Genomic DNA, 25,136 nt, shown 5'->3' on the forward strand with positions numbered 1-25,136 from the left:
TTTAGAATTCATGTTTTAAAAAAAAGTGTATCTTAGATACACTGAGTGTGTGTGATTAGTGGTTATACCATAACTTTAATATTTTCCAGTAAGAGACTGATTGTGCACAATAAAAGTTTGTTCAAAAATATGCAAAGATTAATGAAAGAGTCAATTTTTAAACTTTTCAATAGTAGTATCTAAATATTTTTGTATTCGGTTAAATGTAACAAAGATTTTGCAAAGATCTTTTGTATGCCAAATCTTACTAAAACAAACTTTATTTTTAGGATTTGTTGTGCTTGATGAAGAAAATGCAGAAACAATGCGAAAGACGATTTTTCATTTGCTACAGGAAAATGAAAGACGTCAGACACTATTTGAAGAACTTGCAAGTGAATCTACAAAATTGAAGTAAGCTTATTTTTTTTAAAAAATTTCTTTTTGCATCCCTTTTTTTTTTTATTTTTTTGTTTTTCATAAAGAGTGTAAGAGGTAAAGTGTATACAGAGTCTTAAAACCTGAAGAACCTGATGTCTCAGGGAAAACCTGAGAGTTCTGTTTAAAATATCTTTATAACCCGGAGATTGTTTTAGAGGTCTTAAGTTTAAAGTTTTCTTAGTTTGTAATAAACAAAAAATTTTATATTTTGGTCCAATGAAGGTCAATGAGTAATGGCAAAACTTAGATTAGCATTCTAGATTTTTTTTAAGCATATTTTCGTTAAATCCCCCAATCTTGAAGAGACCAGCAAACCTAACAGTTATTGAACTGTTAGTAATTAACATCATAAAAAGAACTTAAAACTAAGGTAGAACTTAATAAATTGTGAAAAAAACTTTCCTAGTTGTGTAAGGCGTTAAAATCGTACAAGCTTGGAGATGGAAATAATCAAATGATCAATCAGCTCCAATACAATAAATAGGATAACCTTGAAATATTATGTACAGTTGTATTCATGTAGTTCATGTATTTGTATAGTTAGTACAAGGTATCTGTGGAACTTTAATAACATTTATACCAGTCTAGATGTCCATAATGAAAATCTCTAATATTCATCATACTTTGTGGAAATGCCTTAAACGCCCCTAAGTATGAAGGATTCCAAGAACTTTTTTCCTTTGCAGCAACTTGTTGTGCTGCAGCCTTCTTTTCTGGGAAATTTAAATGTTTGGAGATGTGTCTTTACAGAGATTTTGATGAAATAACTGTAAAATTTGGTAAAAAAAGTAAAAGAAATTAATGCTAAGTAAAATCCTTATAACAGTAAAAAAAAACTTTTAAAGTAAGGCTTATTCTGTATAGTTAGTTCTGTATATTTTTATTGTTGTCTTTATTTTTGTACAGAATGTTGTATAGTTTGTTTACTTATGCAGAAAATGATTATGTTCTCAAATAAGTTTGTTTATGTACAGATTAGTTAGCAAAAGGCAGTAAAACATGAGGAGTAGTGGAGTATGCAGAACATTAGTTCACTCATTGTGTCATTGTAGCAACTACAGTGGGTGAGTATGAATATAGATTATATATTTTATAAAAAAAACTTTAAATAGTTAACTATAGTTCAAGTTAGCTATACATCATGGAATGTAGAAAGATGTTGGATACACTGCATGAATACACTGACTAAGTGTAGTCACAGATTAGTTTAATGTACGTTAGTATTAGTGTATTTGCTGACTGATTTAATGCCTTAAAAATGACCGGACTGATATAGCTTAAGAGTTGTTTTTAATGTATCGTAGACTAGTTGTTAGTCCTGGATTATGCACGATTTGTATAGCAAAGTACTTAATTTCGGAGCTTGTAATTTTAAAATGATGTGAAAAGTTGATAAGGATGCTTTTAATTTTGTCATTACACTGTCTACCTACCCAATCGTCTTTTACTGATATTTTTTTTTTAAGTTCCACTGACAATCCATCAACTTTTTTTTGATATTTTTTATCAACGTTTTTTTTTATATAATTTGTAGGGAAAGCAAAAAAGAACTTGAAAGAGAAGTCAAGAAAGGAAAGGTAAAATATATAGGAACTTCAAAAACATTATAGCCGATCAATTACTTATTAGCTTTGCTGTCTGAAAGTCAAACACACTCTTTGATTGTTATTGACGAAAGTCATATCATTTTTTTTCTTATTTCTTTAGCACCAAAGAGGTCATGAACAGCATGAAACAGCATCACACACTAACCCTCAATTACATGTAAATGCAATGCTACATTCAATTAGTTTTTCTCTTATCATCTGATCATAGTTTAGAAAATTTGTTGTTTTAGGAAAGTGAGGGTACACGAACATATAGGTAAGGCCGATATGTTTTTTACTTTTAAAGTTTTCTTTTTAATTATACCAAGCTTTGATATATAACTGTGAATTTAGGATAATGCTTAAACAAAGATATGAGCATCGCATAGAAGCTTTGCAAGCAGAGATTAACGAGCTCCGGTATGTGTCTTTCTCTACAGTAAAAAACAATGTAATACTTGGCCCCGTAGCGCATCTTTTCTAAGAAATTAAGGTGATAATTTAAAATTTAAGAATGAACCTGGCAAAAAAAGAAAAAAGGCAGAATTAAAGCCACTTCTGAAAAAATTTTTGTGGAGACATTTTTAGTACGTAGCTACATATGTTAAGTACATAGCTAACTTTGGTTACCCACAATGTGCTTTTTGACAACAGTTCTGACAGGCATATTTAAACTTAAAATTAAAAAAAAAAATTAAGGAAAAATTTGAATACTCGTGTAATTTGTGTAAAAAAAGTTACCGCGAAAGCCAGTAATTCCTAATAAGCTACAACACAGAATTTAAATGTGTTTAAGATATCCCTAAAAAAAGCATCACGCTGCATAAAAGCATAATCTAATTTTTTTTGTGCTTGTTTTCTGGTGTTCCTGCATTACCTATGTGTCTTTTGCCGCGGTTGTGTCTTGTTATGCTAAAAATTAAAGAATCCCACTATATTAATCTCACGGATAACAAATTGGTTTAAAAAATGGAGAGGCAAATAAGTGAGTGAGAAGGCCCAACTAGGAATTGGGACCTCCATATGGGTTAAAACTTTTAAATTTAGCAAACTAACTTTCTAAAATTAACTATCAAACTGCCTCGGATAAAAAGTTTGTGTGTGTTTTTATGTTTTTTATTAAGGGGTTGGAAGAAGGGGGTGTATTGCCCCTTGACCCTTCTGGTTTTATCGACCTTGACTCTAGAAACCTTAACAACAGGGTTTCATTAGCTTTTTATTTTAGCTCTCCACCACAGGCAGTTAACCTTAATATTTCTTATTACCAAGATGTTAAAAATTCCTCTTCTTACAATATTCTATGTACAATGCCAGAGATTCTTTTTACCGTAACTGTTTTATAGTTTTTATTTATTTATTTTTTATTTATTTTAGGCAGTCGCTAACTATGCTGAAAAGTGAAACGCATGAAAAAATACATCCTCAAACTTTTCTCAACATTCCATCCTCGAACCAACTTTTTCAACTTCCTGTGAATACTGATAGGTGTTTCAAGAAGCTGACACCAGAGTGTACACCGAGGTCCGTACAAACAGAACAACAACAGCAACTTTCGGATGTTATGGATATGAAGCTGCACGTTAGTTCAACTTATTTTTCACTTTGCAAGTATGTTTTTCAAAGAACGTAAGGTGTCTGTTATGACAACCCACGCCTGTCTGTCACATAACAGATTTTGTGCTAAGGACGCACTAAAAATGATACTTGGAGTATGCAAGATTTTATAAAAACATTTATACCATGTCTTTTAAAAAGTCAGGCCAACCATGAATTCACTTGACAGCATTTTGATTTTTAGTTTTAACACTTCATATTGCTATATCCCAGAAGAGACTAATTATTTCTATTTTTTTTTTTTGTCACACTTCAGAAAATAATAATTTATAGTATTAGGAATATGTTGACAAATTGCATAATACGTAGATTCGGAATATAGGCAATTTCTTGAAGGTATTCAAAAGCTGGGAGAGCCTTTTAAAGTTTGGCATCAACCATACAAGGATGTATTTTTACATGTTTTCATCTCTAGAAATACCGGAAGAAATGTGCATCTTTAAAAATAAAAAATGGAGAATTGAAAGATGAGAATTCCAAACTTCACAGCAAAATACACAATTTGAATGAAAATTCTCACAACACAAGGTAAGTAGTTTCTTCCCTGGAAATAATTACGCATATAAAGAAAATAGTTACGCGCACTAATACTTAGTACCCTGATTATCGTTCATACCAGCATACCAACTTATGATGTCATAATTCTGCATAATTACCTAAACGTTCAAGACCATAAAGATTTTTCTCAAAAATAAAAAGATTCATAGACAACTTTTCAAGCTCTTTCAAATAAAACCAACTTGTTTTTTAGTGGGAGGTAAGCTTAAATTCAAAATTCATGATTTTCACAATTTTTAAAAACTAAATAATATTCGGTACACTGAATATCTTGTGCAACGTTCTGTTAAAGCATGTACCCTTTGATTGCAGACTAGATGGAAGCAGATATGAAGAGCTGCACAAACAGCATAGAAAGCTGCAACAAATACTTAAGCGTAACAATCTCACGTAAGTGTGACCGTAGTTATTCTCACATACTTTAAATTATTTCTCCTTGATGCACGCAAAAATCGTATATAAATTCGATCGTTAACTTAAAGTTCGTGAAATTTTTAAAGAAAAGTATGCTTGTATGTTTTTACTTTGTTCATAATTTCTATTTCTAACAATCTTTAGATATCTATTAGATGGAGGACATACTACGACCTCAAAAGTAGGATATCTTTATTGTATTGAATGAATAAATAAATGAATGAATGTTTGAATGTATAAGAATTGTTTCTGTTTTTGATATATTTTCCTGGGCTTTCATATTTTAAATTAGTTAGGATGGAGAAAATGGTTATGCCATGCAAAAGCAGGACAATTAACCTAGTATATACATAATTTTCTCTTCCCTTAAAAGCGTACGCTTCGAAAGCTATATATAACTGATTGTTTCTTTAGATACATGAAGTCGGAAAAATACCAATACATGACTGTCAAAGATACTTGCGCGTGAGTTTGGCATGCGTTTTTTAAATTTTAGAAATCTATTGTTACTGCTGTGCAGATGCAGTAGTTTGAATAGAGAGCACGTGTTTTTAACAAAAGACTATTAAGTAAAACAGATGAAGTTTTTTTGCGGTAATCTTCATGTACTTGGGAAACTTCTGTTTTTTGACTGTCACATTTGAGTGGTGCAAAATATACTCAATGAATCTACTCTTTGTTGCTAGTAAAGCAAATAGGCTAGCGATAAAAATTAAAATCGGAGTGGTGCCACAAAAAAAGTATGATCGCGTAAAATGATATGATATAGGGAATTGCTTTTTAATTGGCCAAAACTTATACCCTGTGTGATTCCACGCATTTTCTAAAGACTTGAAAGAAATCCACTTTGTTTAACTTTAGGATATCTGCTATGCATTGAATGTGGACGATATCAACGATGCCTTGATGGTGGCAAGGTCTTACGAGAAGAAAAAGAACTATTTTAATGAAATAGAAAAAGTAAGTAGAAAAGGACGGTGGTTGGTTAGGTAAAGATCACAAAAATGTTTTAAAACGAAGACTTTATTTGATAATAATTCGTCTTCACTCATCATGCCGTCAATGTGAAGATTGTTGTGTCTGGTGGTACTTTCAATTTTTCTCTTTCTTTATGTTTGTTATTTTTTATCATTTGTTTGTTTATTTTAGTTACTGGAGAAAGTAAGCGACATGTTACTAGGTGACGCGCCATCTAGTATGAGAGTTTTAGACGATAGAATGAAACTTCTATCTGCTGTCGATGAGTGGAAAACAGAACGCAAAGAACTCGAGGTAATCATTTTCGGCAAAATTTAAATTTTAATTATCGACGACAATAAGTTTCCGCGAAATACATTGAATTTGTCCAACTGCGAAAAATGAATTCCCCGAAAATGCAAAAAAGTTTGCGGTTTTTCAAATTGCGGAATTTTTTGATTTTTTGAAAATGATTATTTCTATTATTATTGGTTTCAGCGCAATTTTACCTCATCTCAAACAAAAGATCCCATCTTATCTTGATTTTATGTTCCGGTTTAGCAGTATCTAGAACATAATGTTTTCTTATCATGTATACATTTCCTTTAAGGAGTACTTTTTTAAGAAGAACCTAATATGTCAACCTAATATGTTGGACTAAAGTTTAGTAATATGATTCTTGAGCTTATGACCGCAGTAAATTAATTTCCAGACATACACTCATTTGTTTCTGCTTGTACTTAAAAAAGATTATACCACCATTTTATAGTGTTGCTGTTTCCATTTTGTGTTATATATTTATATTTGTAGGAGATCTACTCAGCATTAAAAGATCTTACTCTTTTGATCACACCTTGGAAGATCAGTGATGAGTCTTCTATCCAAGATGATATATCACCGACACACATTATACAGCTATTAAAAAACGTTACAGCCGACTTTTATAAAGGCCCTACTATATCGCAGGAAGACACAGACATATATAAAAACATAGTTCAACATTTCATGCGATTGTTTGACGTGCAAAAATACGAAGCTGTGTACACAAGGATGCACGATGTCTATGTGAAACATTTTGAATTGGTGAATGTTTTCAAGTCGATACGTGAAATCCTTCATTTGCGTGAGTTTTATTTCATTTGTGTGAGTTTTACTTGCGACTTTTACTTCATTTGCGCGGCTTTTACTTCATTTGCGCGGCTTTTACTTCATTTGCGCGACTTTTACTTTATTTGCGCGACTTGTACTTCATTTCCACGGCTTGTACTTTATTTGCGTAAATTTTATTCTCAGCCTAAATTGAAAAAACATTGTATTCTTATAAAACGAACGTGTATGTAATGAAACATACTTATAGTGGAAGGAAAGGAAAAGCCAGCAGTTGAGCTGGAATAGCTAAGAAAAGAAAAAAGTATATCAATATCGACTTTACTAATTCACTAAATTTAGTAATTAGCGACATGCGTACGGTACCTTTTCATTAATAACTACTGATTTCTCTATCGGCGTTTTTTAAAAGGTGTTAATTAGAGTACATTGCAAAAATAACTACACCACAGCAGTGATTCAAAAAGTGTCCCACTCACATTACCAATTAACTAGTCGTTAACCCGTGGAAAAATCTACGAGGTTTCCCGTCCTTTATATATCGCATTTCGTGTTTCCGTAACAAAAAGGCAAACAAACGCACGAACAGACAGACGGAATACGGCTATTATTAAAGGAGATTAATCCGTGGAAAAATCCACGGGGTCGCCCGTCCTTTATCTAGCAATCGCATTTCGTGTTTCCGTAACAGAAGGACAACCAGACGCAAGAACAGACAGACGACGGCTATTATTGTAGAGACTAGCCGGAAGACCCGGCGTCAAACCGCCCAGTTAAGCCACAAGTAACTGTTGTTAAACGCCTTAAGGAGCGCTTAATAAGGACCGCAGACTGTGCAACCCTATGAGGTGTAGTGCTTTAGTACGGTTATGCAGTATGTCGTTAATCAAGTGAAGCGCACACACCATTGTAGTGTTGCGACTGTAACATATTTTTCAAAAAAATAACTTTCCTGCAACAAAATCTGAAGTAACACAGAGTTTACAAACCGTTGTTACTCCGTCATAACAAAAACAATCAGGCAATATTTCATTTTGCAGAATAAGTTTCATTAAAACTTAACAAACTAATCATGACATGTAAATGGTGTCATACATGCGTTATAGCCATAATAGCCTTTTCCAAAAAAAACTTATCGCAACTTTAATTTAAAAAAAAAAACACACAAAACACCCTGTTGTTAACACGGGGTTGAACGTTTATTGCAGGTTAAAAAATTTTTATGACAACGGATTAAATAAAAATACAGGAAACAGCCCGTTGTTAACACCAGGCTGAGTGCTTAACAGGTGAATCGCATAGGCGTACTACCATTTTCCAAAATTCCTTATCGCTTCGGTTTTAAAAGAAATCAGTGAACTGCCTGACGTTAACCCGGTTCAGTTTAAAAAATTACTCAGCAATTTTATTTTGCAGAATAAATTTTTGAAACAGTAATAAAAGTAGTCGCTGCCAAGCATAAGAATTAGCGAGGGGAAGCTAAAAGGAACTAGCTAGGTAGACCCAACTTCTGCATAAAAGTAAATAACAATATACTAAACTGAATAAAAACTTTTAAAGGATAGGAATAAAAATAAAGATAGCTATAGGTAGCTGCGTTAGAGTTTACGTTTCGTAGCTAGCCAAAAACTTGGTTTGTTTAGGATTTATACATTGCTAGAACACGTGACGATATATTCATCTTACATACTATAGATACAAAGTATTTAGAAGAGAAAAAGGGCTAAAAGAGACTTACAAACCGGACAACATCACTTCCAAACTTAAATGGCCTCCGTAGCATTTTCCGTTGTTTATCCGGTTGTGGCGTAGCGCGATTTTGAAATTATTCCAAAATTATGCTGCGTCCAACCGAAAAACGGAGGACCTTAAAAATCGGGCCCCGCAATAATTTTCCAAATAAAGCTGCGGGCAACCATTTTGAACAGAATACGACTATTATTATAAAGATTATTAATTGTAAAAACTAAAAGGAAGTTCGATTTATTCGCTTTCTTTTGAGTTAGAGAAATCATTCATTTTGTGGGCGTTCGTGTAGTTTCTAAGCCTTCTGGGCGTTTTTTAAAGGAGTTGTTCAATCACCACTCGTTTACCGGTTTATTCGTCTTCACACTTCTATATTTAGGTGCGGATTGTAGTCTCAACAACATGGTCGATGCAATCGGACAATTAGCAAAAGCGAGACATCTACTTCACGTCCGGCAGTTAGACAGGTTCGTATCCTTCTATATACCTTGATGATTATTCAAGTGAAATCTTAAGGATTTTTGATTGGCTTAGAACATTCTTTGCATAGCATCGCATTTCGTGAGAATGAGAATTTGATTTTCCGGATTTAATTCCTTATTTACACTTCACTGTTATCCTCGTTTTTGTTTTTGTGATTTTTTTTTTAATATCAGATGTCTGATATCATTAAGCAGTAAAACTGATGTTGTGATATACACGTTTTATATAAGCAATGTTTTGAAGCAACACGAGGCTTAATCCTTCAAAAAATGAAATAACATTGATAAACATTACTCAGCCCAACGTGAGTAAATAAAAAAGAAGTAGGAACAGTGTTTATCTGATATCTTGCGACTAATAAAAGTTTGATTTTGACAAGCCACCAAGCAAACATGTGAAATTGTTCTTTCTAAGCAACCTCCATGATTCAACAGAACAACAAGTAAACAATAGAGAAGCAACTTTTGAATTGTTTTTTAAAAAAGTACATATAACTTAAGTTAAATGATCTTTGACTTCATCGCGAGTCGAGATATTTCGCTAAGATTTTGTTTTCTTAATATAACAATTTAAGTTTTTTTTGCGAAGAATTGTTTTCACGAATTTAGTATTTTTTATCAATTTAGGCCTATTTATTGAGATAAGGTAGCCTTTAATTGAACTTTCTCTTTTTATAGAGGGTGGTCATTACTTTTATTAGTTATAAAAAATTAATATTAAAAATAGTTTTTCCAAAAGTTTCGCGAATTAAATTATAGCGAAAAAATTATTTCTAGTAATTTCGTGAGGATTTGTTATCGCAAATTTATTTTTTCCACGCAGACAAATTTTCACAAATCTGGATAAAATTCGCGAGTATATATTTTCTGAAAGTTTAATAAATTTTCTATCAAAAATGTTATTTTCTTGTCATAATATACTGAACTGGCAAGACGTAAAAATTATCAAATACCTTTTGCGAGTTGCCGACTCTCAAGCGTAAAACGTACATGCTGGTGACAGTACGGACGTCCTGTTACATATGCACCAATTTAAATCAGCCACTGGTTCTTGATGATATCGTTTTTCGGATGACCAAAGCTAAATGTTTACTTTTGTAAATAAATTAACGCCATGTAACTCCCGTAAATAAATTAACGCCATTCCGAGTTGACGAAAACACACCGATAAACGGGAGACAGTATTAATAATTGTTTTTTTCGAAATCTATCGTAGTGTCATTCGACGTATTGAAAAATATGATGAATTTTACGAAGCTTTTCATCGCATGGTGAATGAACTGTTGGATGTTTTGAGTAAGTCTACACATAATTGATATCAATATTTACCTTTTTGTACTAATTTTCGCGCGTATGAATCTTCGCGCGGTTAAATATATTTCCTGCGTATTTTCGCGCAATAGCAATAGAAACGTATTTCGCGCGTAATAATTTTTGTACAAGTTTAAATTTCCCCACAATTACAGGGGAAAAAGGTAAATTGTGGTTTTTGAGAAAGTATTAATGATTTTTTATGTAGACTGTAGGATTATGTTTTTGCGTAAATTAATTTACGTTTTGCCTGTAATTGCCAAAATTCGCGCAATAACAAAAACTTACGCAAATGCCCAAAAATTAGTACGAAAAACAGGGTGCTCCACATACAAAATCATACAATCTCCTACAAAATGACAAATCTCACAATCTCCTACAAAATGACAAATCTCCTATATTTTCCTACAACCACATATAAAACTACCTGAAAATATAATTGCTCATACAAACTCCTACTTGTTTAGATTTTCATTTAACTAAAATTTTGTTTTTAACATTTCTTCGGACCATCAAATAAACATATTCTTACCTTATTGCTTTTTGTAATTTTTGGGACATAATTGGTTTTCCTCCTAAGTTTTAATAATCCTATTTTTGTTTAGCAGGACCTGTTAAAGTAATATTATACAAAATTAGCAACTTTTTAAGCGAAAGTTTGAAAAGAGTTACCTACTCTCTCCTACTTTTTTGTTGCTTTTTGACCGTGTAATCTCATACAAATTAACGGAAAATTTACCTACAATCTCCTACAAATCGGAGATAAAATTACGGGGCACCCTGAGCAAGTGAGCATGTGGAAATGAGTTTTATGAGTGTGTGTTGTATAGGCTTCAATTATTTCGTATTACATAAGACCTTTTTTATCATGGGAGGACAGCATCAGTCTGATATGACATTCGTGCACTGACAAAGAAATCGTGGTGCTTAAAACATCAGAAAAGTGAAGAGTTAAATACACTGGAAATTTCTCGGTCACGTATTTTTACCCCTTTATTTTAGATCTTGATAGTCTTGATGAGATCGTGCCAGCTGTTAAAGCACTACTACAGTTTCCATCATGAAAGAATTACTAACAAATGACTGTCCACTTAAAATGTTAACTACATGAGGAGTATTTTTTTTTCCAACCGTGTTGTACTCATGCAAAGTTGATAGTCTTCAGCGGTTAATTTAGTCATTGGTTGATTAAGGCGCTGTTTGTGTGTGAGGGATTCTCTTTCACATCTAATACAACGTTTTTATTAGCTTGACATAAAAGACACTCTTGTTTCTGAGTTATCAAAGGTTTTGGTTATCACAATATTAAAACGCAAAACATTAAACGATGGACCTCATCTACCAAAGCTGTCCTACGCAGATCGAAGCTGAACTGCATTGACCAATCCTTGACGACTGACCAAAGCTGACTTATACGACTACAAAGGGCTACCATGAAATACATCAGACTATTGTTAGATGACACAAATGCTGAACTACACAGGCCATCGCTAGACTAAACAGACCAAAGTTGGACCACGCAGACCAAAGCTGGACTGATCAACTATAAGTTATGGCTTGAGAAGCATGACATTCTGCTCGTAAATACGGGTGGTGCTGATACAATACTGTATTAAGTATTAGGACCAAATTTTGTAGTACTGACAGGAAAAAATACAATTCTTACAAAATCCTATAGTTTTCTGTAAAGTTTTTTTTATTAACCTTATACCCAGGAACTCTCGTTTTATTGGTCTAAGATAAAGAAAATCAAGCCCTCGGGTCGAAGTTGTGTTTTTTCCGTATTTTATTACCCACAAGCGGATATCTCAACTGAAATTTTTTATGATCGCGTATTAACTGTCTGAACAGTGCTACTTTGTTTTCAGATTCGCTATGGATACGAAATGTCTGTCAGCTTGTCAATCAATCATTTGTTTATATTTCCAGTCAATCTCTAATTATGTATGACAAAGTATAAAAATATACAAAAAGTATTTTTGGAGATCTCATCATCCACGACACTTTGATTTACAAATGAGAAACCTTGTCCCCAGGTATTGGGGTTGAGCTTAAAAAGAGAATACGAAAATTGCAAGTTATTCCAAAAAAAATTCTTTTCCTTAAGAAATGTGTAAATAAACTATCAACTTCGATTTGCAAGAAATTTTTGTGACAGACAGATATTAGAAATCAGCTCTATTTCGCGGGATGCACTTCTAGAAAGGGTCGTTTATTCGCGGATGGAATGGGCGTTTATTCGCGAAATAAACTTTTGGAAGGTTTTACTCACGGAATGCACTATTGAGATGAGGTGTTCATTTACGAAACGTGTTATTAAGACAGGCGTTAATTCACAGGATGCACTTTTAGAAGAGGGCGTTATTCACGAAACGCGTCTTTAAAAGAGGCGTTATTCAGGCGATACGAACGTCAACTTAAGTATAACAAGCTTTGATTAAAAAACTCTTACTAAATAGAGCTGATACTAAAATATCTCGGTGAATAAAGATACCCTTCTGAGCATGCGCATTTATTTGAGTAAATATATATGAGTTAGGTATAAATAATTTTCTATGTTGAACACTTTAAAACAGCGATAATCTTCGTGCATAATAATGTTTAGTATATTTTTTTACAAGTGTGTTTTGTTAGGGCACTTAGGTTTACTTAAACACACAGAGTTTGTCATTTTCATCGCCCTTTGATTGTCTCTTCCCTGTTGATGTTACTAAGCAACGCTCTGGAAAACCCTTTTTCGTAGGTGCTTGTGTTTTAAATGTCAACAATGCAAACTTGTGTCGGCTTCCGGTGTGACAAACTGCGTTGTCGTTACACAATGTTTTTGCTATTTTCAGAAGGGCGCTCAACACGAAATGGCGTTCTGCATTATGAATAAATACCCAAGTAATGTCTTGCTTTTTTAGCAGTGTTCATTATAAAAAGGCGTTTATTGCAAAAAGCATCTAGGATAGGATGTATGGCGAAAAATAGCAGCAAATAGGGACATAAAATTAGCATATAAATTCTAGCAAAATGGAATAAGAAAAAAAAATGAATGCTCGCTGCAACATAAGGCGTGTTATCAATGAACGGATGTTGTTTAAAAAGAGTCATAAAACACTTAAACTTTTTAAATACAACTTGTTAAGCGAACCACACCAATCTAGACTGTTGTTATTGTTTACCTAACACAATAGATCCCAATTTAACAACAAAAATGTGTTAAAAAGTACTTTGAGCACGTCAACGTTTCTTTCCCAAAGTGGCATCCTTTTGAACTGTGTCAACTTCCTAGATAAACACGAAAACAAAAACCCTCATAAATTTATATCCATCTAGATAATACACCCTCAATGTACATCATCGCTTCTATTGTTCTACTTCTCAGTTGGTTAACATTGCATGTAAATAAACGAACACATCATTTTCAAGCTAACAGACTGCGCTTGTAACAATTGTTTAAAAGAATTGGGCAGTTTCCTTTAGGAAGGAATCGCAAGCACACGGGTACGGGTTTTACAACAAAATAACCCGAGTTTGTTGCGATTCAATTCCTTTGAAAAGGGAAAAACAAGCGAAGTGGATTTATAGCGGGCATATTTGAACGCGTTCTAGTCTATGGTGCTTGGTTCATCTCAGAATTGGCAAAGAAAAATGGCGAGTTTAGCTCTCATGTTCATCTTATTATTTGTGGTGTGTTTCACCGAAGGTATGTAGACTTTTTTTGTTCAGAATTTATATAGTCATATAATTCACGCTTTTTAAAGTAAGCTTGGCCAAATTATTATCGGGCAAATATATGACTTTTATAGATGCCACTTAATAAGAAAATGATTTAGAGCGCAAAGTGAATTCCATGCCTTTTTTTAATGAAAATTTCCCCTTTAAACAGGGGAAAATATGATTCAAATCAAGGAGTCAAGATTACTTCCTGAGTTTTGAATTATTGAATTCTAAAACTTCTATATGGTAGCCAGCGACTGAGAATGTATTGTTGTGAAATGAGTTATCACGTTTTTTTCTTGTTTAACCATCATCTCCACACCGCTCACTGTCATCTCAAACAACACTTATTGTTTGGTTAAAAGAGGTTTTGTCTCAACTACTGTGAAATATATTTTATTTGTTTATATATTTCACGGCTCGTTAATTCCTAAAAAAATAAATTTACAATCGGAAAAGTTTGTTGTCTCGACTATTTTAAAGTTTATTTGTGCAAAATGTATGTAGTAACATTGAATACAGTAATTTTGAGGCTTGGAATAGCTGAAAGTTAAGCACAAAATAAAAGCAATAAAGAACAATGAAATGACATGACCGAGATTTTATTAATTCTCTTTTTTTCTGATAAAACAGACAACAAACGTGGGCAAATACATTACAAAATATTTTTTAAAAATATATTCTACTGTATTTCCTGTTTCCTTTCCTATTAACTGTTAACGAAATTTTGTGAGACAAAAATTAATTAAAAAAATATAAAAAAAGAACGATTGAGGATATTGTCAACAAGTCATGTGTGTTTGTCCTCAAATTTAAATCTTATTTTAAAAATTTCCCATTAATAATCTTACAACATTTTTCTTATAAAACGATACCTGGAACATAAAACATAACAATACATAGCTCTTATATCCAATCTTTTCCGGCGATTTTGTTCAAAACTTAAAATTTCCTGAAGTGTTTTCTTTGTTAAAATTATTAAAAAATCAAGTGTGTGGTTAAGCAAGTTTATTATTGTGCTCTGTTAACAAAAAGCAAAATAAATACACACATAGGGATTAGTCTTTACAATACCACTTGGTTATCACAGCGATCTTCGCACTGTGTTTACATTACCGCTTGTTCCTCGATGCTGTCCACTTTGACATTGTATTTAACTTTGTACAACCTCGTTCCCAGGGCATTTTGCCTTGTTGATGAAGTTGATAGCGGCGAAAAGTCATTGTTGTCCACTCCGTAATAACGGCTCAGGGGCCACAAGACCCTGAGGACGAGGATGAACTTTATAAACACCCCCCATCAACAAGCGTTTTCCGCCAATAAACAAACGGTCTCCTATAAACAGCGATAAAGGCCAACTTCAATAAGGCCAACTTTCAAAAAACTTTGCAAGAAAATACGTTTTCTTAGAAGTAGCTTTTTTTGTTGAAAAATCAATTTAAAGAAGCTAAAAAATGATTCAATTTGGCGAACTGGTTAAAAGGAGTTGTTTACCGTTAGTTTTTGGCGATGTCGTTAATACTGTATTTTTAGACAGCCTTATTTTTGACGTTGCTTTAACATTGACGTATCTTCTCTATTCTAGCTTCACAACCATTATCGCGAGTGGCAAGACAAATCGGAGAACAAGACGTAAAAATTTATTATATTTTTAAACCTAATCCTCAAGCGTCTTGCGAATAAATACATATTATTAATAATTGTGTCTGCGCCCAGCAAAAGTGGTGAAACAACTCAGATGAGATCTCCCTGTCTTTCAAGCTTTGCGGCTAGCTTATTTTTGACGATGTAGCAGATTAAATCGGTCTTTTACGCTAAGGATTACTATAAACAACTAGTGTAACACTCAACCCTTTTAAACAACGACTCTTATAAATATCTTTCTACTTGTGTCTGTGCTCAGCGAAAGTGGTGAAACAATTCAGATGAGATCTTCCTGTGTTTTCAAACTTCTTGCGGCTAGCTTTATTTTTGACTCTTTGGCAGATTAAATCCGTCCTTTATGCTAAGGATAAGTATAACCAACTGCTTTAACACGTAACCATTTAAAACAACAAAAATTAGCACATTATTTCATGCAATTAAAACATAGTTATCAACCTACCGTTATTTGAAATTAGATTATTAATGTAAAATTACCATATAATAAAGTTAAAAATAATAACAATCAATAACAACTATTTAAAAAAAATTTTTTGAGTCATTTTCATTTTTTAGTCCACGCAGAGCGAAAAGAGACGTTGTAAAATAAACACAGTCACTTTTGGAATGCTCGCGAAAGTAAATAGTTGAAGCCGAATATTTCTTTTTTCATTGTGTTACAACCGTGTTAGACCACGAAAAGTCCACTAAAAGCCCCATATTTATTATTATTATCTCTTTTCATTTTTATTTATTTTTTATTTTTTGTTTCATCATCTCATAGTGCAAATCAAATTTAACATGAATTTAGATCATTTACGTCAAAGGTCAACCAGGACCTCCTGGTCCACTTGGAGATAGGGTAAGCAGATATTTAACATATATTATTTTCACAATTAATACTTGTTTATATTTGTAATTTATTTTTGATGTAAAATCCATTTCTAAAGACTCATTTTTTTTAAATAGGGATTTTTTGGTATGATTGGCAACTCCGGGCGTCCAGGAAGAATCGGACCACAGGTAATTTTACATTTTACCTTGGTTTTATCTTAAAAATAATGTGTATTTTTAATGTTTATAATTCTCGTAATTTTTTTATTTATTACAGGGTGATCGAGGAGATCTAGGACAAAAAGGAGAAATAGGAGATCCCGGTTTGCAAGGCCCACCCGGTGGCGGTTCTTCAACTGTGAGTTTTTCTAATGTGATATTATTCCAGTTAAGTATTCTTTTAATAAATTAATAAATAACCACAATTGGCTTTTTGATTTAGAAAGGACCAGATCCGCAGTTTGAATTAGTGGGTCTAGCAGGAGGAACCTATGGAGTAAACACTGTGTTCGAATACCGAGATGGACCATCAGGGCCACCCGGAACTCCTGGACTTACCGGTGAAGAAGGAGTCAAAGTAGGTGTTTTTTGTGTTTGATAACCTAAATGTATTTGCATTAATAGTAAGTTCATAATTTAAAGATAGTTACTATTAAATTAGACTAGCTATATGACCCAATGTAATTATGGGTACGAATTTTATGAAGTCATTTTTGAGTCTCTTTTGCTGCACACTGTTTGAAGAACTGGTGATAAATAAATAAATAAATAAGTGAATAAATGAATTAATTAATTAATAACTAAATGAATGATTAAGAAAATATATAAATAAATATACGTTTCCTTTTTCCTTGTTGGAATACGTGTTCTATAATATTTTTTTTGTTAGGGCGACGTCGGGCTTGTCGGCGTAGAAGGTGTGACTGGTTTACCAGGTTCCACTGGTGCTTATGGCGACAGAGGTGAAAATGGTGACCCAGGAAATGATGGTTTGAAAGGAGCAAGAGGCGATCGTGGTGCTCAAGGACCCCCTGGAAAACCTGGAATTCGTGGTCAAATTGGTTTTCCAGGTCCACAAGGTCCGTTTGGGTTCAAGGGGGCAAGAGTGAGTAAAATTGAAATTTTTTTGTAATTCTAAAGTTATTTGCTCCACTTGAAGTTTTTTTTAACATTTTCTTTCTATCCAGGGTGGAGCAGGTCCTGCTGGAGACGAGGGAGATAAAGGAAAATCTGGTGAAAAGGTAAAACACAATTTTAAATTATAAAAGAAGTGCGATGTCTCATATCTGTAATTAAGGATTTTAATATTTCGATATTTTATTGTGTCTACATCAATGGTTTAAATTAGAGGCACATCTTTTAATTCTCTTCCCGTTTATTTCTATGTTTCTTGTATTGACTCTATTTTATTTACAGGGTTATGCTGGAGAAAAAGGGGCAAGAGGTGATCAAGGCAAACTTGTAAGTAATAAGTATTAATAGAAGTTTTTAGTTTCATGTTAATCAAATTTCTCTTGTCTAATAAATTTCTCCATATTTCTAGGGCTTTCCTGGCAGATTAGGTCCTGAGGGTCCTCGTGGTCCGTCAGGGGGAGTTGGTCCTCGTGGTATAGAAGGTCCGAGAGGTCAGCCAGGTGATGTAGGCGAAGGAGGTATAAAGGGTAGTATCGGTATTCGGGGTCCACAAGGATTGAAAGGCCAACCAGGAGAAGCTGGTGAGCGTGGTTCAAAGGGAGGTGTTGGTGATTCAGGCCCTAATGGTGAAAACGGTCCAGTAGGCCCAAGAGGTTTTGATGGAGATCGAGGAAAACCAGGAGCTCCTGGAGTTAGAGGTCCGCCTGGTGGACCAGGTTTAGTTGGTAACCCTGGTGCTCTTGGACAACAAGGAGAAAGAGGTGGACCTGGTAAACGTGGTCCAGCTGGGTTAACTGGCAGCAAGGGACAACCTGGTATACGTGGCGTTTCTGGAATATCTGGTGAAAAAGGAGAAGCAGGAGATCTTGGTCCTGATGGACCACGTGGAGCACCTGGTAAGACAGGTATTGAAGGAAAAGTCGGTAGAGCTGGACCAATAGGCAACATTGGAGCTGTTGGACTGCAGGTAAATATTAATTTATTCTGTTAAGAATTTGTATTTAAGTTAAAAAAGTAAGTTGCACATTAAACTGTTATCAATTTCTTTTAGGGGAAAACAGGGCCACCCGGAAATGAAGGGAGACCAGGGTTTGATGGAAGTAAAGTAAGTCTATTTGCTTTACAATTTTTTTCTAATTTTATGTCGATTAAAATTATTATTTATAATAATTCTATGATTATTATTTTTTGTATTAAGGGAAGTACTGGAGAAACAGGGTATACAGGTGAAAATGGACTCAAAGGTTCGAAAGGTTTAAATGGGCGTGCAGGAGATAGAGGCGCAAGAGGAGAACCTGGAACACAAGGTCAAATTGGTACTCCGGGAAGAGATGGTAAACGGGGAGCACCAGGTCTCGACGGAAAAAACGGTTCTCCTGGTCAACGTGGTCCCCAAGGTTCACAAGGAGTCCCAGGTCCCATTGGTTTAGTTGGCCAGCCCGGTGAAGCTGGAGAAACAGGTGCAACTGGTGCTGCAGGGAGAGCTGGAGCTAAAGGTCATGCTGGTGTACCAGGATCAATGGGTGAACGTGGTCTAAATGGAGAGCCGGGCTTGACAGTAATACACTTTCCAATAAAAGAATGGAACTATACCATAAATTTTATTTAATGTATAACATGCGATTATTACTACTTTCAGGGAAAACGTGGAGATCCTGGTCCTGCAGGTGTAGCTGGCACATCAGGGAAACAAGTACGTTACGTTTGTTATGCTATAATTTAGACAGTATTTACCACTCTGTATCATTTCGTTTGTGGTACAGATATTTTTAATTTTTATATTTATTGTTTCACATAATTGGTTTTAATTTAGGGTCCATCTGGCCCAACAGGCCCAACAGGAGCTGATGGTGATGATGGAACTCCGGTAAGTTATTTTCAATTAACTGTTCAGTAAACAATTGAAAAAAATGAGAATTTTTTTAATTAATTTTTTTAAATTTTTTTTCATACAGGGAGCAAAAGGGGAGCAAGGAAGACAAGGAGTCCCGGGAAAACAGGTTTGAAATTTTTTTATATTATTGATAATTTGTTTCTATTTTCACAATTTTTCTCATTTAATACCAGTGTATATCATTATAGGGAATTGTGGGACCTGTTGGAAACAGGGGAGCACGTGGACTCCGTGGACAGCAGGGTAGTCGCGGAGAACCTGGAGATCCAGGATCCCCAGGAGTTAGAGTAAGCAACAAAGAATCTTTTTATCTAAAAATGTTTATATCTAGTAGTTTTGAAGTATGATATTATATAGGGAGAAGCTGGACTTCCTGGTGCCAAGGGTAGTACTGGTCTAGCTGGAATTCAAGGCATATCTGGACCCAATGGCCAACAAGGTGTATCTGGATCAACTGGATTAAGAGGTAAAAGTGGACCAAAAGGTTTAGCTGGGAAAGATGGTCAACCTGGAGAGCAAGGACCTTCTGGTCAACAAGGTCCCACAGGTCCAACTGGAGAGCGTGGAACAAGTGGAGAAGATGGAGCTCCTGGATTGCAAGGATTACCCGGCTCAGATGGTGAACCTGGTGAAGAAGGTCAACCTGGTCGACCTGGCCAACCTGGACAACAAGGACCTCGTGGCTCATCAGGTGAGCCAGGTCCAAGAGGAGCTAAAGGACCCACCGGTGATCGTGGCGACGCAGGAGAAGTAGGACTTCCTGGAACTACTGGACCAACCGGAATTGCTGGTAAAATTGGTGCACCAGGTGAAAAGGGAATTGTTGGAGACATTGGTGAGCCTGGACTAGTTGGTGCTCGTGGTCCACCTGGGCCTACAGGTGATGTTGGCAGTACTGGTAATGACGGGCCGACTGGACGTCCTGGTTTGCCAGGAAATCCTGGACAAAAGGTAGCATCATTTTTTTTTTCTATAAAATGTTATGCTTTTATCAGACTAATAAAACATTTTTTTAGGGACCAGCTGGAGACCCAGGAAATCCTGGACGAGCAGGTACACCCGGTGAACAGGTAATAATTTCATATTATTTCATCACACGATTCTAATAATTTCATATTTTTTCTGCACTCGATTCTATAAAAAGTGTTTCAACAAATTATTTTAACTAACGTAACATATTGTAGGGACCTCCTGGCAAAGACGGCTCAAACGGAGATCCGGGCGCACCAGGAAAAGAGGTAAGTGACTCCTCCTTTTCTTTCATGGAATGTGAATTTTTACATCTTCTCCTTGTTATAGGTTTCGTATGGAACGTATTTACTAAAACTTAAAATATTATAATCATTATATCATTTTTGTAACAGGGAGAACGTGGACTCACCGGTCCTCCAGGTCCAGCAGGAAGACGCGGAGAATCGGTATGCACTTCTAATTCGTATTACACATTATGTTTTGTTTTTGTTTAAATAGCTTTTAATTAACTAAATCGATTTTTTATTTATTATGTACTTGTTAGGGACCACCTGGACAAATTGGTTCGGTTGGCAAGCCTGGGGAGGATGGTCCTAAAGGATTTCCTGGAAAAACAGGAAGAGATGGTACTAACGGTAAACGAGGCGACCAAGGAGAGAGCGGACCTGACGGAGTAAGAGGTATTCCTGGCACAGACGGTCTAAAGGTAAAGTTTTCTCTTGTCATCTTTGGCAAATAATAAAAAGCGCTAACAAGAATTAGAACAAATCTTTATTTTTATTTGCGTGCTGCCATAGGGAAAAGCTGGATTTGATGGTCTAGATGGAACGAACGGTCAACCAGGTGAACCAGGATACCAAGGCGGCAGGGGAACACGAGGAATGCGGGGGGAAACTGGTGATGCCGGAGAAAATGGAAAACCGGGAGCTGCTGGGCCTGATGGGTCTAAAGGTTCGTCAGGTAGACCAGGCCTTCGAGGAAGGGATGGAAGACAGGGAAATCACGGAACAAAAGGTAGTCGAGGTCCCAGAGGAAACCAGGGAGCCAAAGGAGATGATGGAGAAAGAGGAGATAAAGGATCTATGGGTCCACAAGGTATTTATGGACCAGCTGGCGATGCTGGAGAAAAAGGTAACACTGGCGAACCTGGTCCAGATGGACCTGTAGGACCGCAGGGAGTGCGAGGTTCAGCTGGACCTGACGGTGGCCGCGGAAGAGCAGGATCAAAAGGTATCAATGGACAATTTGGTCGTAAAGGAAATCGTGGTCAATCTGGCCCAAATGGTGACAGCGGTAAACCTGGTGCCCCAGGTGGTCCTGGTGTCGCTGGTCAACCTGGCTCTCCTGGTGAAATTAGTGGTATCTCTGGTGCCTTCGCAAGATTCTTCACTGCAGGTGGATTAGGAATGAAAGGACCTGGTAGGGCTGCTAGTGGATACAATCAACAATACAAGTATTACCAAGCTGCTGGCAAAACAGACCCAAGTATTAACAGGCATTACGATAACTTTAAAACGTACTACAACTTGTTAAAGACATTTGATAAAGTTACTATGGGCTCTGGACAAAGAAGCGACCCTGCACGTACCTGCGCTGAACTGTTCAAATGGTATCCACAAAAACAGTCCTCAGATTATTGGGTGGATCCTAACGAGGGTGCTTCTGATGATAGCGTGTTGGTGTACTGTCACAAAGAAACTAATGAAACTTGTGTATACCCTAAAATAAGCGCGGTAAGCAACAAATATACCTTAAGTAATTTTCGCGGAAAGTTTTTTTCGCAAATTTCGTGTTTTTCGTCTGTTACGCGAAATTTAATACCGGAAAAATTTTGGAGCACCTAAAATAAATATCTGTGGCAATTTTGTTGATACACACAATTCGCGAAAACTAAAACAGTAAAACCATTTATACTAAAAAAATCATTTTTGTTATGAATATTATAAAATCCACAACTTTCGCGGTTTTCAACACATCGCAAATATAATTTTTTCGCAAATCAAGCAGTGCAAAATTAAGCTTCCCGTGAAAAATCGAATTCTATGCAATTCTCGAAATTTAATTACTGCAAAAATTAGTCTTTCTGAAGGTACACTTCTAATGTAAATAGAAAAAAAAATTTTCAAAGGATAAAAACATCCTGAAACAACCTCGTCCCCAGTGCATCTTGTATCTTTCTTGTTTTCGGGATAGCGAACATGTTAGTATCGCCGTCCCGATGTCCGTAAAGAATACAAAATGCCCTGGGATTAGGCTAATCCTGAAATAAAAATTTTAAGACTGCCAAAGATGGGATTTTGAGTATAGCGTAGTGAAAGGGCAGTTGGTGAAAGAGCAAATTATATAATTTTAAAGAAGGCAACTCTTCGTTATTCGAAAAGCTAATTTGGTACTCAGAAAGTTGCTTCTGTTTTCATAATACCTTTTAAAGCACGAAACAAATGACGTCACACGTTATTAGGTGGTATCCTCGTCCTGAGCCGTTACCGTTACCGTTTACTCGAAGCCGGCGTTTACTCTTAAGCACGGGGTTATAGAAAGATTAAAATACTTCCTTATTTGAGCATGAAGAATGCTTCTGTGAATATTGTATTTCTTTTACAGGTGAGTGATGTAAAGATTGGCGGTGGCCAGGATAGATATCAATGGATCATGAAGGATATTGAAATGGAGAAAGAAGGCGTAAGAAACTTTATTTATTGGTTGTGAATGGGCGTGGCAAAGAAGTGTGATTTTCTCCTTTACTAGCTAATTATTCTTTCTCTTGTAGATCCCATACTCCATGGACACCCCACAGATGAAAATGCTTCAACTCTTAAGTACTAACGTACGTCAGAACATAACATACAACTGCAAGAATTCACACGCCATCTTGAATAGAAAGAATCAACCACACAAGCATCCGTTAAGATTCAAGTTGGACAATGAAGCTGTCTTGTCCGTACATAAGAAAGCGCGCGTTAACATCAACGTCATCTCTGATGGGTGTGGAGTAAGTGTGTCCAACCCTGCCTTAATTTTTTCTTTCTTTACAACAACCTTAACCCCAGGGCCTGAACGCTTTTTATGAGGACGATACGAGTGTGTTTCTTTAGTTACTTTGTTATGGCGACTTTCTTTTACTTTAAAAACTGTTTTCTTTAGAAGAAAAATAACCAATGGAACAAAGCCGAAGTTGAACTATCATCCAAAATTTCAAATCATTTGCCAGTAATCGATGTAGCGGCACATGATATTGGTGGGGATATTGAAGAATTCAGCATGGTTTTCGGTCCCGTGTGTTTCTCTTAGAAAGATGGCGGCCGCGTTTTTATGTGTACATAACTGAGTTGAACATTTTTTATCGACAACATGATTTTTATGTCACTCACCGTACAAGAGGTTAAGAAAGAGTGGATAGAAAACGTAATTTTTGGAATTTTTAGATAAAACACTATTTGGTTTTTTGCTTACTGTATTTATAAGTGAGAAATCTTAAATAATTATTTTTAGAAAATTATACCTCTTTTTACTTCGAAGAAATCACGTGTAACTTTTTATATTTATGTAGTTAGTAGATTCGGACCACGTGGATATGAAGCTGTCTCGCTCACTTGACTAATCGAGCAAAATCGTATCAGTTTTTTCAAGCGTGCTTCCAAGGAATATCCATCTATGCCATGTACAAAAATAAATAAATCTTCGGTTTTTTTAAACATATTGTAGTATTCGTTATTTTTCTATGAAGAAGGACTTTTTTTATTTTTCTGTCGTAGTTGGTTGAAACTCAAACATGAAGACTGAGTTGTCTATGCAGGGCCATCGACACAATAGTAAAACGGCATATGGGAAAAGTGGGACCCGGGATCTAGCATTTTAGACCCAAGACGCAGGTTAAATTTTTAAAATGGGAATATTATCAAGACTAGAATAACATCTCGGAATAAGGAAAAGATGCAGGAAACTACATATTTATGTGACGACTTTTGTCTTTTTTTCTCAGCCATGGACTCATTGCGATTCCACGTACAACCAAATGAGTATCATAAGGAGTACACCATTTGAATATCTTCGAATCAAAGGAAACCTAGATAGCTAGGCCAGGTTTTCCTTAAAATTTCAACTTAGGATCATACCTAATAGGAAACGGAATACTTACGCACGTAGGAGTAAGTACAGAAGGAAATTTAAAGTTTATAGAAAAAAACATAAAAATGGCCTAGACTTAAGAAGCAAATAAATAGCCAGGAGAGCCAGCGTGTTTTTTGTTCCCATTAGGAAATCAGAGGAATAAGGTGTAAATTTAACTTTAATATTATCAAGGAAAGCCTAACTAGTCTAACAAGAGACAGAATAATGTGCCGACGAGAAGAGTTCCTTGCATTGTACGACAAATATGGCAGATAAAAATATCCAATATCCAGATGAACTGTTACATTATCTGGATAGCTATCCAGATGAACTGTTACATTATCTGGATACATATATTGATCCAGTCTTTTTCACTATGACTAACCTAGTCACTAAAGCTTTACACGAGTTTCAATTTACATTGCCCTCTAACATCGTTTGTTTTTAACCTTCATTTAAATCACTTGCCACTATTATAATTATCTGGAATAACATTACAAGATACAAATTCTCTCACTTGCGAACCTAGTTTTCTAAGCTTTCTTTGAGAATATCAAAATTTAGCTATTTCGATTTCCTAGTGGTAAGAGAAATTATGCCAGGTAACTTGGCTACTCACGTTTTCCCTTTATCATGTTTACGTTTGCAGCA

The 25,136-nt window shown here is 35.2% G+C and overlaps 2 protein-coding genes across 5 annotated transcripts in view; both read left to right on the forward strand.

The window, feature by feature from the left end:
• LOC130622637 (centrosomal protein of 70 kDa-like) overlaps window positions 1–11,865 on the forward strand; it is a 28,738-nt gene extending 16,873 nt beyond the window's left edge. For 2 of the 3 annotated variants that reach the window (XM_057438122.1, XM_057438123.1), the window contains 16 exons: window positions 270–393; window positions 1,955–1,997; window positions 2,128–2,184; window positions 2,258–2,283; window positions 2,361–2,426; window positions 3,381–3,585; window positions 4,036–4,148; window positions 4,491–4,568; window positions 4,737–4,773; window positions 5,007–5,057; window positions 5,454–5,552; window positions 5,742–5,864; window positions 6,360–6,672; window positions 8,782–8,869; window positions 10,101–10,180; window positions 11,198–11,865. In XM_057438122.1, the coding sequence (XP_057294105.1) occupies window positions 270–393; window positions 1,955–1,997; window positions 2,128–2,184; window positions 2,258–2,283; window positions 2,361–2,426; window positions 3,381–3,585; window positions 4,036–4,148; window positions 4,491–4,568; window positions 4,737–4,773; window positions 5,007–5,057; window positions 5,454–5,552; window positions 5,742–5,864; window positions 6,360–6,672; window positions 8,782–8,869; window positions 10,101–10,180; window positions 11,198–11,259 (1,565 nt within the window). In that variant the 3' untranslated portion in view covers window positions 11,260–11,865. Of the gene's footprint in view, window positions 1–269; window positions 394–1,158; window positions 1,485–1,954; window positions 1,998–2,127; window positions 2,185–2,257; window positions 2,284–2,360; window positions 2,427–3,380; window positions 3,586–4,035; window positions 4,149–4,490; window positions 4,569–4,736; window positions 4,774–5,006; window positions 5,058–5,453; window positions 5,553–5,741; window positions 5,865–6,359; window positions 6,673–8,781; window positions 8,870–10,100; window positions 10,181–11,197 lie in introns of those variants that run through there. The other variant, XM_057438124.1, reaches the window with a different exon arrangement.
• A 1,720-nt stretch (window positions 11,866–13,585) lies between these two features.
• Window positions 13,586–23,948, forward strand: LOC130622636 (collagen alpha-1(I) chain-like). Of its 2 annotated transcripts, XM_057438121.1 has the most exons (25): window positions 13,587–13,886; window positions 15,486–15,532; window positions 16,353–16,403; window positions 16,511–16,564; window positions 16,653–16,733; window positions 16,818–16,952; window positions 17,265–17,480; window positions 17,563–17,616; window positions 17,792–17,836; window positions 17,919–18,476; window positions 18,561–18,614; window positions 18,708–19,067; window positions 19,149–19,202; window positions 19,323–19,376; window positions 19,465–19,509; window positions 19,592–19,690; window positions 19,761–20,354; window positions 20,420–20,473; window positions 20,588–20,641; window positions 20,768–20,821; window positions 20,920–21,081; window positions 21,173–22,108; window positions 22,980–23,057; window positions 23,146–23,367; window positions 23,520–23,948. In XM_057438121.1, exons 1-25 carry the CDS (start codon window positions 13,796–13,798, stop codon window positions 23,664–23,666), a joined length of 4,299 nt encoding a protein of 1,432 aa, XP_057294104.1. In that variant the 5' UTR covers window positions 13,587–13,795; the 3' UTR covers window positions 23,667–23,948. The 2 variants fall into 2 exon arrangements, with proteins under 2 accessions (XP_057294103.1, XP_057294104.1); XM_057438120.1 differs by having other exon boundaries at window positions 13,586–13,886; window positions 18,561–19,067.
• The last annotated feature ends 1,188 nt before the right edge of the window (window positions 23,949–25,136 follow it).

This window comes from Hydractinia symbiolongicarpus, chromosome 12, assembly GCF_029227915.1.
Source record: "Hydractinia symbiolongicarpus strain clone_291-10 chromosome 12, HSymV2.1, whole genome shotgun sequence".
Taxonomy (NCBI): Eukaryota; Metazoa; Cnidaria; class Hydrozoa; order Anthoathecata; family Hydractiniidae; genus Hydractinia; species Hydractinia symbiolongicarpus.

Bases quoted from the DNA above. Each gene is read 5' to 3' on its own strand.
- LOC130622636 (XM_057438120.1), top strand. From the start codon at position 13,796: ATGGTGCTTGGTTCATCTCAGAATTGGCAAAGAAAAATGGCGAGTTTA. The intron at 20,642-20,767 runs GTAAGTGACTCC...TTTTTGTAACAG, and splicing joins CGGGCGCACCAGGAAAAGAG to GGAGAACGTGGACTCACCGG. The intron at 23,058-23,145 runs GTAAGAAACTTT...TTTCTCTTGTAG, and splicing joins TTGAAATGGAGAAAGAAGGC to ATCCCATACTCCATGGACAC.